The sequence below is a fragment of the Corvus cornix genome, chromosome 1 (assembly GCF_000738735.6).
Source record: "Corvus cornix cornix isolate S_Up_H32 chromosome 1, ASM73873v5, whole genome shotgun sequence".
Classification (NCBI taxonomy): domain Eukaryota; kingdom Metazoa; phylum Chordata; class Aves; order Passeriformes; family Corvidae; genus Corvus; species Corvus cornix.
This window is the reverse complement of record NC_046332.1, coordinates 76,831,395-76,847,424: the sequence shown is the minus strand read 5'-3', so window position 1 is coordinate 76,847,424 and position 16,030 is coordinate 76,831,395. Positions and strand designations below refer to the sequence as shown.

Sequence of the window (16,030 nt, the reverse complement as noted above, 5' to 3'; positions counted from 1 at the left end):
TGTTTAGCTAACACACAATATTTTACATCACTGTTGTTTAAATTGGTCTGGGATAAATCCTAAACCTCTGCTTAAGATCCAGTGCTACAATTTTAGCACCTCATCTATATCCAGCTTCAGGTGCCTGATGAACCAGGACAACATTTCCCAGACAGGAAGAAAGGGGAACTGTAGGACCCATACCATCCAAGAGTCTTGTATGTGATAGAAGGAGGATACAGCTTGAGTACAGCTTGAGTACTTCAAGGAGTTTGGCTTATATTGTCTTTCCCTGCCCCCTGGGCCCCCCTTCTGTTTTGGACTCTTTCAGATATGCTAGGAGAATATTGTTTGTCAGTAAAACTAGCACAAAGAAGTGAAATAGGATGAATGTGAGTTTGCCACCTTTGTTTAGGGCTGTAGATCTCTCAGCAACATCTAGGCCAAATCATGGACAACGAATGTGGTACACAGAGCTCAGTGCTCGACAATCACAGAGCAAAATGCCCATTCCAAATTCAGAAAAAAAGTAGGAAATACTTATTTTAAAAGTGCAAGAGTATTTCTTACCAACTGGTCTTTGCAGATCAGAAGTTCACTAAAAGACCTTTGTAAACCAAAGGCTACTGACAAGTGGGCATTAGATACTTTATAAATTTATTTTCTGAATCATGGCTTTCCACCTTAACAGGCTGCAAGGAGGAGTCCCGGAGAGAGAGTCCCTGAGAGAGGAGATGAGGACATCAAGGGGCACATTTCATTTCTGGCAGCTAGAACTGAACATGGGGTATAAGGCTGAGCTGATTCAGGTATCACAAATATCACAGGTAATGGAGGTAATCGCAGAGTGAAACAACTGCAGAGTAACAAAAGTAAGCTAAGGGTTAGAGGCAGGCTGTCCGTAGACAGACAAGAAAGGCAGTTGCTTTTAGGGGAGAATGATAAAACTGCTAATTTTTAATTCTTTGTGGTAATCCAGTCTCACCATTTCCTGTGGTATTACCACTGGACATGGGGAACTGATTATACTCTTCCTGTTTGCAGCCACTTATTACGTACTTGAAGACTATCTCTGTGCCTACAGCTAGTCTACTCTTTTTTAGACTAAACAGTTTCAATTCTCCCAGTCGTTCTTCATAGGTCATGTTTCATAAACTTGAGGGATTCTAGATGCTTTTATCTGTGTGCCTTTTCCAAGTGTTCTGCATCATACTTCAAGTGTAGTACCCAAAGTGGACACATAACAGCAGCAGAGGCTTTGCTTGGGCCAACCAGAAGCCATCTCACATCTTACAGACAAACTAATTTTAAAAAGGCTTGTTGTTTGTTTTTTTCTTTTGTGAAACAGTGTATACAATGTGTATGCATTGACTGATTTCAACTGAGAGGATCCTGGATATTGGATTGATCCCTGCTGGTCCATCTACACAGCCCCCATAGCTGACCGGAAGCTTGAGGGAATTCCTTTTCTGCTGAGTTTCCAGTTAGCTATTTAGAAAGAAGGTAGATGTTTTGAGGCAAAGGAGAGGATAGATTATAAAAATTTAAGGTTACCTAAGTAACTACCAGGTCAGACACAGCACTGACCTAATTTATGATCCTGTCTCTGTAGCGGCATGAAGGAGACAGTAAGGCTGCAGGGATGTTGAGGGAAAAGGAAAACAAAAAGAAATAAATCCATTTCAAAAATACTGCTGTTGGTAGAATTGAGTGAAAGCAGATGTAACACAGTGAACTTTAGACCCTGAAGTAATGATATTCCTTTCACTTACTCAGAAAAGTGAGCAATGCCAGTGAAAAAAATCTCTGGCTCTAAAATCCACTTTGAATGACTACTGCATAATAGAAATAACTCTTGGTTGGGAGCAGACTTTTCCTCATAATTCCTTTTTCTTTTAAAGATCTTCTCAGGAGTCTTTCAGGTCTTAAATACATTTCTTTGCTTCCTAGTTCCTGTCCCTTGTTCAGCAGTGCTTTCTCTTCAAGTATTAAGGACTATAACCATGCGCTGTGAGTGTGTATGAGCAAGGGGGCACAACATGGATCTCTGTTGCTAGATAAAGATTTTTGAGATTATCCAAGGTTTGAAACTGTAAAGAACAGGTGGTTGAAAGCACTCAGAGTCCTTAGACAAGAGCTCTCACTCATTCTGTTGCTTAAACTGCTACAAGTTTTTGGAAATCATCTAATTTCTCCCAGATGAGTGGGTAGACTTTGCTGAAATTGAGAACTTGGGTCCAATCCCTCTTGTACTAAAAGTGATGGCCAAATTGTCACCATTTGGTCAAGGCAGAGCCTGGCACCTCACAAGCTCATTTTCTGCTTTCCTAATGATCTGATGTGTTTTGGACGGCTGCAGTCCCTGTATTTTTTCATGAGCCCTCTTCCTGCCCCACGACCCAGCTGTTGTACACCAGACTTGCTTTCCTTGTCTGCAAGGGTTTTATCTCCTTGCAAACTGTTCCCAGGAGAAAGCCATTCCTATCTCCCTGACTGTCCTCTCACTGGGTTGTATCTGAGTCTTGCACATATAGACCTTGCTGATAGGTGAAAATCTTATCAGCTGGCCCTGACAACCTGTCATGTCCTGTGCTGCCTTGAGCTTGCCCTTAGGCCTCTGCAGTAACCAGAGCAATCAGCACACTGCAGCACAAGTAGTGAGTGACCTTAGGAAGCACTCAAACATTTGCATATTACTGCATACAAAAAAATAATAATAAAAATCAGTGGGATGTGGAGTGGTGTGGAGTACCTCTTATCAACAGGCTCCACAAAAGCTCCTTCATTTGTTTATAAGGAACTGCAGACCAGAGATGCCTGAATTTGCAGACAGGAAGGGTGAGGGGGGAAAACACCTTCACTTGTTTTCTCCTTTGAACAAAAACATTTCTCTTAACCTCAACCAAAGAAGGTAGTGAAGCCACTTGGCAAACAGACTTGAGTCAAGTACCTTGGCTGGAAATGTTGGCTTGTTTCTGTTAACACATATTCTGCTCCATGTGTGCCGAGGGGAGAGATGGGAAGGAGTCACCACACAGTGTAGCCGTCCCTCTCGCAGCCCACTGCACCCCTCAGACACGTCTGGGCAGCAGTTTGCCTGCAGACAGGCACTGCAGCTGGCTTCAGCTGCCACCTCTCCTTCTACCTCCTTCCCTGGTCTGCAAAGCACAGCCCCTCAAGAGGGACCACCACCACCAGCCAGGGCAGGGGGGCTTTACTGCTCTGAAGGAAGTTAGCTGAGCCATGGGCTGGGGGTGTCTGCACCCTCAGTGAAGCCCAGGCCAAAGTATGGCTATGGCAGTGCAGGGTGTCCTGGCCATGGAGGGAATCAGAGCTTTGAGGTACAAAGGCACTGACACTTGAAAATGCTGCATTTCTGTGAAGAACTGAGTTTCTAGGGACAATATTAAATAGGCATGATATTGGAGGTTTTGCAGTAGCCACTGAGTAAAACAAAATTACGTGTGGCATGAAGATGTTGAAAGGTGGTGTAAGTTAAATTGTCTATTGTATTAATTTTGCTGGATTATAGTTGTATCATCTGTTTTGTAAGGTGGAACATTTCCATTAAAATATTATATGGAAAAGCCAGATGCCATTAACGATTAATTAGTTAGTTAGTTAGTTAGTTAATTACCTCTTTTCCCCACTTTGTCAGATAACTATTTCTGTAATTATCCAAAGGTGGCTGACTCAGAGCCCAGTATGTGATGTGATGTTTGCTGGGGTGGGATGCCGGCCTGGGGCAGCTCGGGCACGTGGCGAGCTTGCAGTGGAGAAGCTGTTCATACATCCTGAGAGTCCTGTTCTCCTGATCACCCCATAAACACCGCACAGGGATATGGACAGGGAGTTACTTTCACTCTTTCTCACTGGCTGGGGTTTGGTTTCTGCTTTTGCAGCTTACAGGATGAAATATCAATAGAAAGGCTTTTATGTGACATTCTGTGTTATTGTTTAGAAATTCATTTGTGAAGAAGGAAAAGGCAGTCTCCAAACAACGTAAGATTTTGGCAGATTTCCATCTACAGAGGAAATTTAGACCTTCTGACTTCTCGTTTCCTTTGGAAATATGGTTCAGTGCGTGTTGCCCTGAATATGAGCCCTAGACACATTTTTGTTTCTGATTGGTGTCTGCAGAAGAGTAGCCTCACATCTTAGCTGGATAACAAAGTAATAGAGAATATAAAAATTGTTAGAGTGGACCTGGTAGAAGACCATTATATATTATTATGAGAGCACACGAATGAGAATCTTCAAGTATTCAGTTTTGCTTCTCATTTTGACTGTCAGGTTATGCAATTGTACTCTTTTAAACACCAGTAGAGTCTGTATGGTTAACTTTTTGGGGGGCTAGAACTAAAAATTTGGAGTAAAATAATCTTATAAAATAATACTAGTGACATATCCTTCTGATGGTGTACAGTTTTAAAATCTAGCACAGGGAAGCCTTGATTATAGAAAACTGTTCAATAGTACAACATAGCTCAGGATGTGGAGTTTAAAAAGTCTATCTTTAAACAGGTTAATTCTCAGGAGGTGTTTTACTAGAGCTCGGTTAATTACCTCCAGACTAACACACATTTTCTTTAGAAAAGCTAACAGTAAAAAAGAAACATAACTGCCAAAGGAATGTGTCAGTAGACTTGGGCATCGTCTTTAGAAGTGTTTGGTACCTCTGCTTTTTTAACTGTTTCAGGTAATTTTTTAGAAATGTAAGTGGCACAAGGTATTTAAGGGGAAATAGAAATGAAATGTTCGAAGGGGACTTTGCATGTAGCTGAATTTCAGCATGTGCTTTGCCAAACTGAAAATATAAATGTTTTCCATTCAGCAACTGAGAAGTGCTCTGGCACTTAAGGATGTCCTACAGTAAGGCACAGACATCTGAGGTGATGTGCTCTCTCCTGTTTTAGGAAATGCATCCCTGAAGAGGAAAGTCATACAGGAGACCCAGGCTTCAATGTCATCTGTAGAGAGAATATTGGATGGATTATAGGAATCTACTGGGCACAGCCAGAGATTCCTCACAGTACTGACACCAGGACTGAGTCAAGTAATAAATACCCTGAAAGTGTGGGGTTCTGAAGCCCCAAGTCGCCCTAGGCAGCACCTCTGCTCCAAGCATTTGATTTAGTTTGAGTCAATGAAACACCAAAGAGCATACATCAACCAGCCTCTAAACCAGCACAGAGCTCCATGGCACCCACTCCAGAGAAGGCTTATAAGGATAACCAGACACTGCAGGACTTGATGCATGCGGGATGTGGGGAGCAATCCCATGTGCACATCTCTAACAAAATGGCTGTGCTCATCTGGCATCTTGCTTTACACTGCAAAGCTACGTGTAAGTACTATGAGAGATGGGGTAACACGCATTGGGGGATTTAATACCCCTATTGACTGTGGAGTGATTTTCTCTACCAATGGGCATGTGACTCTTACTTGCCTAGCCAACTCCGTGTAGCTACCATAAGAGAGATTTTTATGTACATATATTTTTCCCTACATTTCCCCATACTTATTCTCAAGGTATTTGCTTAGCTTCTCTCCTCCGCCTTGCACCTCTCCATGATGGAAAACTAAATATTTAAGAGCTTAAATCTCAGCAGTGTGAATTTCAAAATCACCAGCTTTAATGATTTACAAATTCAGCACTTCAGTCTCCTTCTCTTACCCTCTGCCTATCACAGCTGGTTTTGCCACGTGTCCTTTCCCCTCCTGCTGCAGGGACTTGTGAAAATTAAATGGATTGTATCTCTGAACTTTGAATGAAGCTCTGGTTGTAGCATGACTGCTAAAAAGATAAGAAGAGGTACACTGGCCTTTGGCTCCTCAACATATGCCAGAGGAAAGCTCCCCTCACCCACCTCAGTGCTCACAAGGCAGACCAGGGTACAAAACCTGTTTTAACAGAGATATTTTAAGACGTTGGCTGCATACCAATTACTGCTGAGTCCTATTCATTTTTGCTGTATGCTCTCTGCTGCTATGTAGCAGTAATCAAAGAAAGCTAAAAGCAAAGTGGAGATAACAATCTATCCTGATGTGAGTATTAGAAGATGAAAGAGCTTTGTTATTAATGCCCCAATAACAAGCTTTGCATTCCTGTCCTTGCACCAGCTGCATGGGAACTGTTGCACCACATCAACAAACAGCAGCACTTTCCACCTTTCACATTTCCTCAGTGATTTTCTTCAAATGGGTGGCAAAAATCATAAAGATGAGTGAAAAGAAGCAAAAGCAACATTACTCTTGTCTAGATACCAGATCTAGACAAAAGTGAAAAAAATCTCAGCACTGTAACCTCCGTCCTTGTGCAGTGAGAAGACAAAAGGCTCAGAGCACAAAAAGAGGATTGCCAGGTGTAAATGAGCTAAAAAGGAGGACTGGTCTGCAAGGTCTTGTGTCTTCCTGTAACCCTGAAGATTTTAAAGCAGGGTCAGAATCTGTGCTTTGTAACCTACCATCAGATTCTCCAAAACTGACAGCAGTCTGTGGAGGCTCCACCCTCAGTGTTTTCCATCTGGCCCCATGCAGTCTAGACCTAGTTCTTGGACACCCTTTCTGTATCTTTCTGGTTGCATATCCCCCAGTAGGCACATCTCTTTCCAGTCTGCCCACAGCTCTGGACTGCTCTGTTCAAGTAATTGGCCAGAGCCAGACAGTCTTCACAGTAAACAGCAGTAAACAGTGATTCATTGTGGTTTAGATTCATGGATTTTCAGAGTGTACAGATTAAAATCTTGGAATCAAAGAGCTCAAACAGAAGACAGTATATGGCAGCAGGAATCCTTGAAAACCACTTCAAAATCTTTAACCTATATGTCAACTCTGAGATCCACAAATCCAGGTTTCACAAAGTTGTTCTGCCTCTGGGAGGTTTCTTGGGCTCTGGATGCTTCCTCTGGAACTTACCGTCCCATGAAAGCCCTGGATTTTGCTCTGTATCTACCACAAAGCTGTTGCTGGAGCTCCTTGTGGGAAAAACCTCTTGGATACATGGGAGTTAGCTACCTCCTTCAGTTCATATCTGTTCTGCCAGGGGCTACTTCGTGAATGGCTCTGCTGCATATGAATCAATTCCCTTTCTTACTTGAAACCAGCCAAATAATAAGGCACAGTATGTCTCTGACTAGCTACTACCTAGGCTGAACTGTTTAATTTACTTATGCATTAATTTTTGGGGTGGGGGCAGTGAGATGCAATATAACAGACTCCAAAAGTATTTGCTGTACACAGTCATGACATTTCATGACCTCTAGTGCATTACCAGCCTCCTCTAGGAACCAAGCGTGCTTCAGGCTATCTTGTTTGAGTGGAGAGCAGACTCAGTCATCTAATGTCAGAAGAGAGGCCATGAGCTTGGAAATAACCTGCTACAATGGGGAGGGAACCTGTGAGAGTGGAGAACCTTTCATTACCAAGATTTGACATCCTATTCTTACGCATGTACAAAAGACCCCTTGCTGAAATCAGCATTTCAATCAGTCCAAACAGTGATCCTTCTGCCTGCTGAAAAATGGAGAGTACTTTAAGAAATTAAGCCATGGGAATTAAGCCATTAAAAGAAGTCTGAGAGGAGTTCTGTCTATGTCTCATGGACACCTTTCCCAAATTTGAGATATTGATCCTAGTGTATATTTCCTTTCATACTGACACAAGTTTGCCAATGCTGTTCTGACTTTGGTTTTCTAAGTCACCAAATGGATGCTGTACTCACCAGGCAGAAAAGCTTAACAGAGGGGTGGCTCAGCCTAAGAACACAAATCAATCATACCTCCCTTCAGTTTGCACTGTTCCTAGAAGGATTTGGTTGCTACAGGAAGGTTCTTTGGCACCGTTTTCCTCTAACCTTAATATTGGATCTCACAATCTGGTTTTGGCTGGAATAGAGTTACTTTTCTTCCTAGTAGCTGGTACAGTGCTGTGTTCTGGATTCAGAATGAGAATAATGTTGATAACACGATGATGTTGTAGTTGTGGCTAAGTAGTGCTTACCCTAGGTCAAGGACTTTTCCATTTCCCATGCTTTGCCAGTGAGGAAGTGCACAAGAAGCTGGGAGAAAGCAGAGCTGATCCAAAATAGCCAAAGGGACATTCCATACCACAGACCATCATGTTCAGCATATAAACTGGGGGGCATTATCTGGGAGGGACTGATTACTGCTCAGAGATGAGCTGGGCATCAGTCAGCGGGCGGTGAGCATTTGTACTGTGCATCACTTCTTTGTCTGGGGTTTTATTCCTCTCTCTTTTTCCTATTGTTATTATCGTTACTGCTATTATTATTGTTATTGTTATATTTTGTTTTATTTCAATTATTAAATTTTTCCTACCTCAGCCTACGGGTTTTACTTTTTCCCAATTCCCCTCCCCATCCCCCCGAGGCTGTTTGGGGAGTAAGCGACCAGCTGCAAATCACGACCCCCGTCCCTTTGACTACGGGGATCATCCTTCAGCAGAGTCCCCTGTGGCTGACCATCAGCCAGAAGAAAGCCTTCCCGGTGTTTTCTCCCTTCCTGATGATAGCTGAAGCCACTAACCCCTGGCTGACGGCCCGGCCCCCTCTCTTGCGACCTCCAGAAGCGCTGCTGCTTGCCCGGGCTCTGGGTACAGTTAAACCTCTCCTCTCCTGCGGCTGCTCCCCCGGGGGAAGCCGGGGCGAGGCACGCCGCCTTTCCAGGGAGCTTGGGAGCCGGCTGTCCCCAGCCGGGCGGGGCGGCAGCAGCCCCGGGCACGGCCGGCGCTTCCCCGGGGCCGCTCCTGCAGCACCATGGAGAGAGGAGCGGGGCCGCCTCCCGCCGGGCCCAGCGGGCCGGAGCGGGCCGGGGCAGCGGGCAGGGCATGGGGGGCTGTCAAGCAGCAGGGAGCAGGAGCACAGTCTCTGTGCCCAGCCCTCATGCAGCCTGAACCCCTGCAAGCCCACTTAGGGTGGTGCTGGCCGCTGCGGGATCTAGCACTAAGTGCCCTCCTCTTAGGCCTTGGCTGCTATGTGTATATCTGGCTGGCTCGTCGACTCGCACCACTCAAATGGATAGTGCATTTTCCCTGGCACTCTCATGTCAGTCCTTTCTTGCTCAAGGTTGAATTCTCTGGGAAAGTTGCTAGCGTCACCTTGAAGCCCAACTGGAATTGCTCTCCACACCCTGGTGAACCCAAATGGTGTTTGACTGCGCAAGGCTGTTCTGGGTACAGGTGCTGCAACAGCAATTGTCTTGTATCAACTTCCTTCCACTGCTTAGTTGCATTGCAGTGGCAGTGTCATAAAAAGCAGCTCTGAATCTGTTTGCTGATGTGACCCAGAACGGCTGGGCATTGCCTGTTCTGTATTGGCTACCCTCAAGAAAGCACTATTTGCCCCATCAGGCTCTGCCAAAACAGGCACTGACAAGATGCCAGCAGGGGATCTGAGGCTCAAAAAAGAAAAGGTTCAAGGAAGAAGATTTCTCCTAGTTTCTGGTACACCTCCCTGAACTCATGGCATGGAAAACCAGAACATACAGAGGAGTCATGATGTAGCGCTGTAGGCAAGGCATGCAAAATGCCAAACTAACTTTTTGAAGAATGTAGATACAAAAATGCTGCTAGCGAGGATTTTCTTGCTGTTTTCAAAGTCCGTGAGAGACTTTTCTCTCTCACAGAAGAGGTAGCAGGGAATGTAAACAACCAAGCCACCTGCAACCTTGAAAAGTCTTGTTTATGGTATAGTAGAAAAATATTTTGACAATGGATGTTTTAGGATTTTAGCCAATCACCCCAAGAGGTGGCTGATCCTTTGTCCAGTTAGACTACGAAGAAAAAAGTCTATAAAAGAGTTTGTAAAATAATTAAATCAATCAATCAATCTTGCTGCACAATTCCTGCCTGCTGGATCTTCCCTCCTCCTCCTCCCTATGGCTGCGGGACACGGTGATATACCCTAGGGCCTAGGCCCACGGTAATAGAAGAAGCTAGCAGCTGTCCTGACAGACTGAGGAAGTGTTGTAGAAAAGAGATGTGGACACAGCTCAGTTGGCTAGTTACAATTCTGTATTTTATGTGAAAGAAACAGCTCTCTGTAACATCACCAAAGTCAAAATAACTAAATAAAGTGTCTAAGCCATTCTAGATAGCTAATAGACCGTTCTTGGATAGTTCTGTGATGGTAAAAATTCAAAATTATATACATGAGAGGAATGAGAAGAGAGGTTAGCTACTGCCTGTGGAGCACTGGGGAATTAGCAGGCGGCAGAGTGGGTGGAAACTCTGCTGTAAAAAGTCAGTATCTTTCTGGAGTTCCAGACTTTCAGTTGTCAGGCTCACACTTTGAAGGATCTTTGTGGATCTTTCTTACTGATAAGGACTGAGTGGCTAATCATAGGTTACTGATCTTGAAACAATATTGTCTCACTGCTAATTTTAATTACTGGCATTTATTGACTGTGTGAGTTTATGCTTGTGAGTAAGGATCCCTTGGTTTTAATCATACAATTTCCATGTGTGTATCTGATGCTCTGATAACCATAACCAGGTTAACTGAAGAGACAATGTTCCCAGATAATATTTAGCTTGAAGCTTGTTGTATTTGTGTCAGATCTGATGAATGACTTCGTTGCATACTTTTCCCAAAGCAGTAGATTTAATAAAAGATACTGCTTATTCCCATAAACATTGCCTTAAATGACTGCAGCTACAATGCTTTTACTGTTTAGGAACTCCCTCTAAGATCTTTCATCTGAATGTTTCAGTCATTGCAGCAGAGCACACTGTGGCTGTACACGTGAACGGACATGTACATTTGGCAACAGCCCAGCCAGCTTTGGATACCATGAGCAGTGTGGCCCTGCTAACCCAGACTTCCAGAAACATGAACCCCTCAGCAACTGTACCTGGGCTGGGTTGCAGAAGCGGAGCTCTCACTGCCTTGGCTATGCTCCTATCATCACGACTAGTCCTTGAGCTGAAAGTCACTTCTGGTAAATATCTACATACTGCCTGTGACTGCAGGGTAATCCTGCTCAGAGAAAGGCCTCTGGAATCTGGGTTTGTTTGTTGTGAAAAACAGAAAAAAAACCCCCTAAAACTTCATAGACCCCATTTATAAGCCTCTCCTGCAAAATCCTCACAAAAATTGCAATTAAACCTTTAACAATCAAATGAATCTGCTTTGGAGTAGAAGTGACTAACTACACTAACCTAATACTGTTACTGCTAGTGTTGCTGTTACTGCTAATACTTTCTGTAGGGTAACCTACAGAAAATGGAAAGATAGGAATGGAATGAGGAACTTGTGTAAGTTGTCTTTGGCTATGGGAAAAATTGCAAATAGATTCCATAAAAAGATGAACGTGCAGAAGAAAAGTTATATTGCCAGCCCTCCCTGGCCTCAGTACGTCAGTTATAATGATACATTGAAGCTCTGAGGACAGAGATGACAGTTCATTACTTCTTTAATCTGAGCATTTTATTGTTTTACAATCTATGACAGAGTGAGAGTACAAAGCCCTTTCCCTGTTGAACTCTTGTTTTCCTTGGATTATCAGGAGTTTATGTTTAGCAGGTTTTCCAAACTGAATACTTCACTCTTTCCCAGTAGTGTTCGTGCTACATGTAACATTACCCTTTGCTGGTGCATGCACTGGCAAGTTAAAATTAGACTTCCTAAATGTCACTACAGCAGCTTGTTACTCTCTTGCTTGAACAAGAGTGTGATACTTTAATTTGTGAGCATCTTGTCTATGTTCCTCTAAAAAACAAATACGCAAAATCTTACTCAGATGCTTAAGTATGTATGTAAAGGATGCACGCATAACATGCATATTCTGTTTATTCAAGTTTCAATCAGCCAGTGATCAAAATAATAGTAACAATACAAAGTGGCAAATAGATTACATCTGATTATTCTGAAAGCAGATTTTGTGCTACTAACAATAGCAATAATGGTACTTTCTAGTTACTTGACATTGCTTTAAACAACGCCTGAGAAGAAGAGCTGATTTTCTTTCTTTAAATCTTGGCAGAAATAATACATAAATGGTTATTTTCAAAATATAATATTCACTTTTCAAAAGTATCTGTGAGTTTCTGTGCCTTTTAAGTAATTTTTGACGAACAGCATTCTTTAACAGAAGTAAAGCTATTCTTATCCATTCACATCTGCTGTGTGATTTGTGATGATTTGAAACAGGGCGTCACAAAACATGTAGAAAAATGATGCTGAATTTTATCTCAAAATCATCTGTATGAGTTGATCTGTATGTCACAGCATGTAGTCTGATGTGTCAGGGGCATGAAAGGCAAAAAAAGGTAAGGATCTGGAACATCCCCCAGCTTCCATGTTTCCATGTATGTGTGAGTCTATGTCCATGTAATATACCATATGGTAACAACCACGCAATGCTACATTTTATATTTCATTCAGTCACTCGCTGTTAATATCTTAACAGAATTGTGCTTTCTGGCTCCCTAAAATACGGGTGTCTTAATGCATTTTTTCCTACTCTAGTCTGACTTCATCTTGCTTGTGTGCTGTCCACCCCAGGGAGAGCAGTACCTCTGCCCAGGCCCTCACGAGTGCTTACACACAGTTTCACTGAAAGTACTCTTTTGCTTACTGTCAGAAGGCTTAGCAGCAAATAAAAATCAAACCTCTTCATTTACTGCTTTACACATAGAGAGGAACACAAAACACATTGCACAGCACACTTATGGTCAGCCCCTGTCTCTGAGAAAAGCGGTTTCTGACATAAGGCAAGAAGCCTCCATTTGCTTTTACATTCTGATAGATGGCTTACAAATCCAACACTTTCCATTAAAATGGACATTCTGAAACAGCACACTTTTCTCTTTAAAATAAAATATTAGCCTGTTGTACAAGCAAGTATATACACTAGCACTTAATTCCCAGTATGAGTATTTGCACAGTATTCATGGATATGGTTATTTGCTCTCTGATTTATTCAGATACTAAAAAGAGCACCGATAGCTGTCACAGACCTCACTATCTTTCCCCTTCCCGCCATCCAGCAAGCAGGACACTCCTTTTGGCATGGAAATTAGAGCCGCAAGACAGTTTAGTCCATTTCTCTTCTAACAGTGGTTTGATACTGACAGTGTATTACCAGCACTATGTCCAGTATACTTATCACATATTACCAACCACAGAGTAGAGCTTACTGTCTTTCTTGGAATACATATCATTCTTACAAAGTTGTTTCTGATATTCTGCCTAGAAGATCCTTTACTTATATTCATCACAATGCTTTAAACATAATCTCTTGCATGAGCCAAAAGAATCTTTTACTCCTCAGGCTCATGTCCTGCAGTACACATGGCTTTCCATAAGTTCCAGTTAAATTATGCTTCCTTACCTTCTACTTTGAAGATAGTAAGGTGAGGCCTGCAGTGAAAAGCACCCAGTGCGTTGCCAGCACAGTTCATCCAAAGACCCTGGAAGACCCAGGTTGCAGTGATAACAGATGATGCTCGACTAGTGACTTTCCACTCATTTGATGCAGTAGCAGCAATAGCAGCTCCCAGCCCACAGAAACAAAATATGAAAGCTATAATCTGTATTCCCAGCATGTTTCTCTGTAAACCAGGGGCTTACTAATGCCACTGCGTGGAGAGAGAAGTACTTCAGTCACGTGTGTAAGCAAAAAGGCATAACATAAGCAAATTATACTTGAACAAGTTCAGTACCACTTGCTACAGAAAGTTAATGTGGCTGAAAGAAATTGTCATGCTTGAGTGATTTAAGAAAGGCCCTAGGCATTACGAATGTTTAGAAAGAAAGTCAAGGTACAACTTTATAGGAGCTAATTACTAGTACTTACTTACTAATTTCTAATTGTAAAAATTAATTGTTTTCTTTTTTTTTTTCAATTAAAGTATTCCGGTTAATGCTTAATTTTTAGTTAATTGGAAACTTACAACCATTTCGTCTAGCAAAATAGGTTCAGAGTCCAAACTGTACAGCGCTATTTAACGGATTACCATAACATTTTAGGAGGATCACACAACACTTGAAAAATAACTCATTGAAAGGCTGTGAAATTAATTCAGGCATAACCAGCCACCATGCAAGCAGCTCTAAAACTGGAGGAGGTAGTGTCTGTGGGTATATTTGTAGAATAGCAAATCTAGAGCAAAAACAGAAACAGCAAGTGGTCCTTGAGCAGTGATGCAGCTGCAGCAGTCAGCAGAAAGAGCCTCATGCAGCCCCCACTGAGATTTTTTCCTTGGTCAGTGAAGAAAATGTACTGCTTCTTACACTCTGCATGAAGTACATAGTGCAGAAACATCTGTCCCACCACTGACTGAGCTCCTGCAACCTCATGCCATGAAGAAACCTCAAAGTATGCAACTGACTTAATAAAATGTCATCTTTAAAGCAGCTGGGACTGACAGCACCACACTGAAACAGCTATTCTAATTCCAGTTCCTGAGTATGCTGTCATTACTGCTGTGGGACCCACACACAATTTTGCAGACATGTGCGGCCTTCCCTCCTTTAAAATTCCAGCTTCCAGCTCTGTTTACACCTTTCCTGATTCTCTGGTAGTTTTGGCCTCCTCACTAAAGAAGGAGCAAACTTTTTCTCTTTGGTGCTAGTGTATGCCATTTGGTGACATGAAATCACCCTGAATATTGAGTGTACACCTTCACTTTTGACGATAACAGTGGTCTATTTTTTTCCCCCTTTGGGTACTTCTAGTGTTGATTCTCCGTGTTACAGCTGTGATAAAATGCCATGCTGAACTTTGGCACTGGAGTTTTTCTGTAGACTTTTCACAGCTCTTAGAAGGGTTAAACAAGAATGCTAAAACATCATTAACATTCCATGTAAAGAGCAAGAGGAGTTTCACTGAGACTGTCCTGTCATCTGATATTTCCACTTTAACCAGCCTTTGGCTCAGCACTGAGAAGGAGGACCCAAAAGGATGATTGTACAGGCCAGAAAATTACGCTACAAGAAGGAATTTCTTCTCAGATTAATTAGAAGGCTCACCTCCCACACATCTAGAGTGAATAGAAAATTTTTTATTAACACAGACAGCTTGAAAGACTTGGAAAGTGGGTTTACTACAGAGCATCATTATAATATAGCAGGTTGTTTTAATGTTGAGGACAATATTACACAGGAAGGAAGCAATTTTGCATTGCTGTCAAATAACACAGTAACATTTTTCTTATGCTAGGGGTCAAACTTCATGGAGTCTTTCATACATATTTTCATTGAATTTGAAAGAGGAGAATACAGAAATGGGTCCAGCTTTGAGGCAGATTCCTGAGAGCTGAGATTACTTTTTGTTATATATCTACCACACAAAAAGGTGGGTTTGGGTTCGTTTGTTTGTTTGTCAAAGACTATGCTAATTCACACAGAATACTTGAGAAGACATTTCATTAGGTATCTTTTTTCTTTCTTAAACCTTCCCAGTGACAGTGACATTGGCTGAGCACCCAGAGTAGCTCAAAGACATGTTTTACATCTGATGCTAAATTCAGGCCTTGTTCTGGACTTTCCCTGACTGTTGTTACTGAGAAAAAAACAAACAAACAAACAAACCAAAAAACCAAGCCAACCAAACAGAATGACCAAAAAAACCCCCAAACTCAGAAGCTTTTTATTTGGACTGGAAAAGCAAGGATGACTGTATGCAAACGTTCTCCCCTCCCTCCCCACTCTTCTTTTTCACTATTCACAGTAATGTTCCTTATCAACATAGCCTGTGAGGAGATACTCAGGCTCAGCTGAAAAGGGCTGCTTGTCTTTTTCTTAGTGCCCTGGGTCTAAGGCAGAGGTGCCTTCTCAGTAAAACCCTGCTCTTTTAAACTTATTATCTTGCTATTATCATGGGAAGGGCTCTCACATTTCTATGTCTAAACTGCAATACAAATTCCTAAATCTATTCCCCTTCTCACTCTTAGATCATTTTCTACCAAGGTCCCATCCAGTACACACTCATGACTGTCATTCTGGTGGGACACTGAAGGCTGCTTACTTTAGTGGAAAGTGCCTGTAGACACCACTTGAACTGTAGACTACACATTCATGGCTTAAGGA

General features: G+C 42.4%; 1 protein-coding gene across 1 annotated transcript in view; it reads right to left on the bottom strand.

The window, feature by feature from the left end:
* The window catches only part of CLDN10 (claudin 10), a 58,558-nt gene extending 45,013 nt beyond the window's left edge, over nt 1-13,545 (bottom strand). The window contains exon 1 of the mRNA XM_010394062.4: nt 13,332-13,545. Coding sequence (XP_010392364.2) covers nt 13,332-13,545 — 214 coding nt within the window. The remainder of the gene's footprint in view (nt 1-13,331) is intronic.
* Between the last annotated feature and the right edge of the window lie 2,485 nt (nt 13,546-16,030).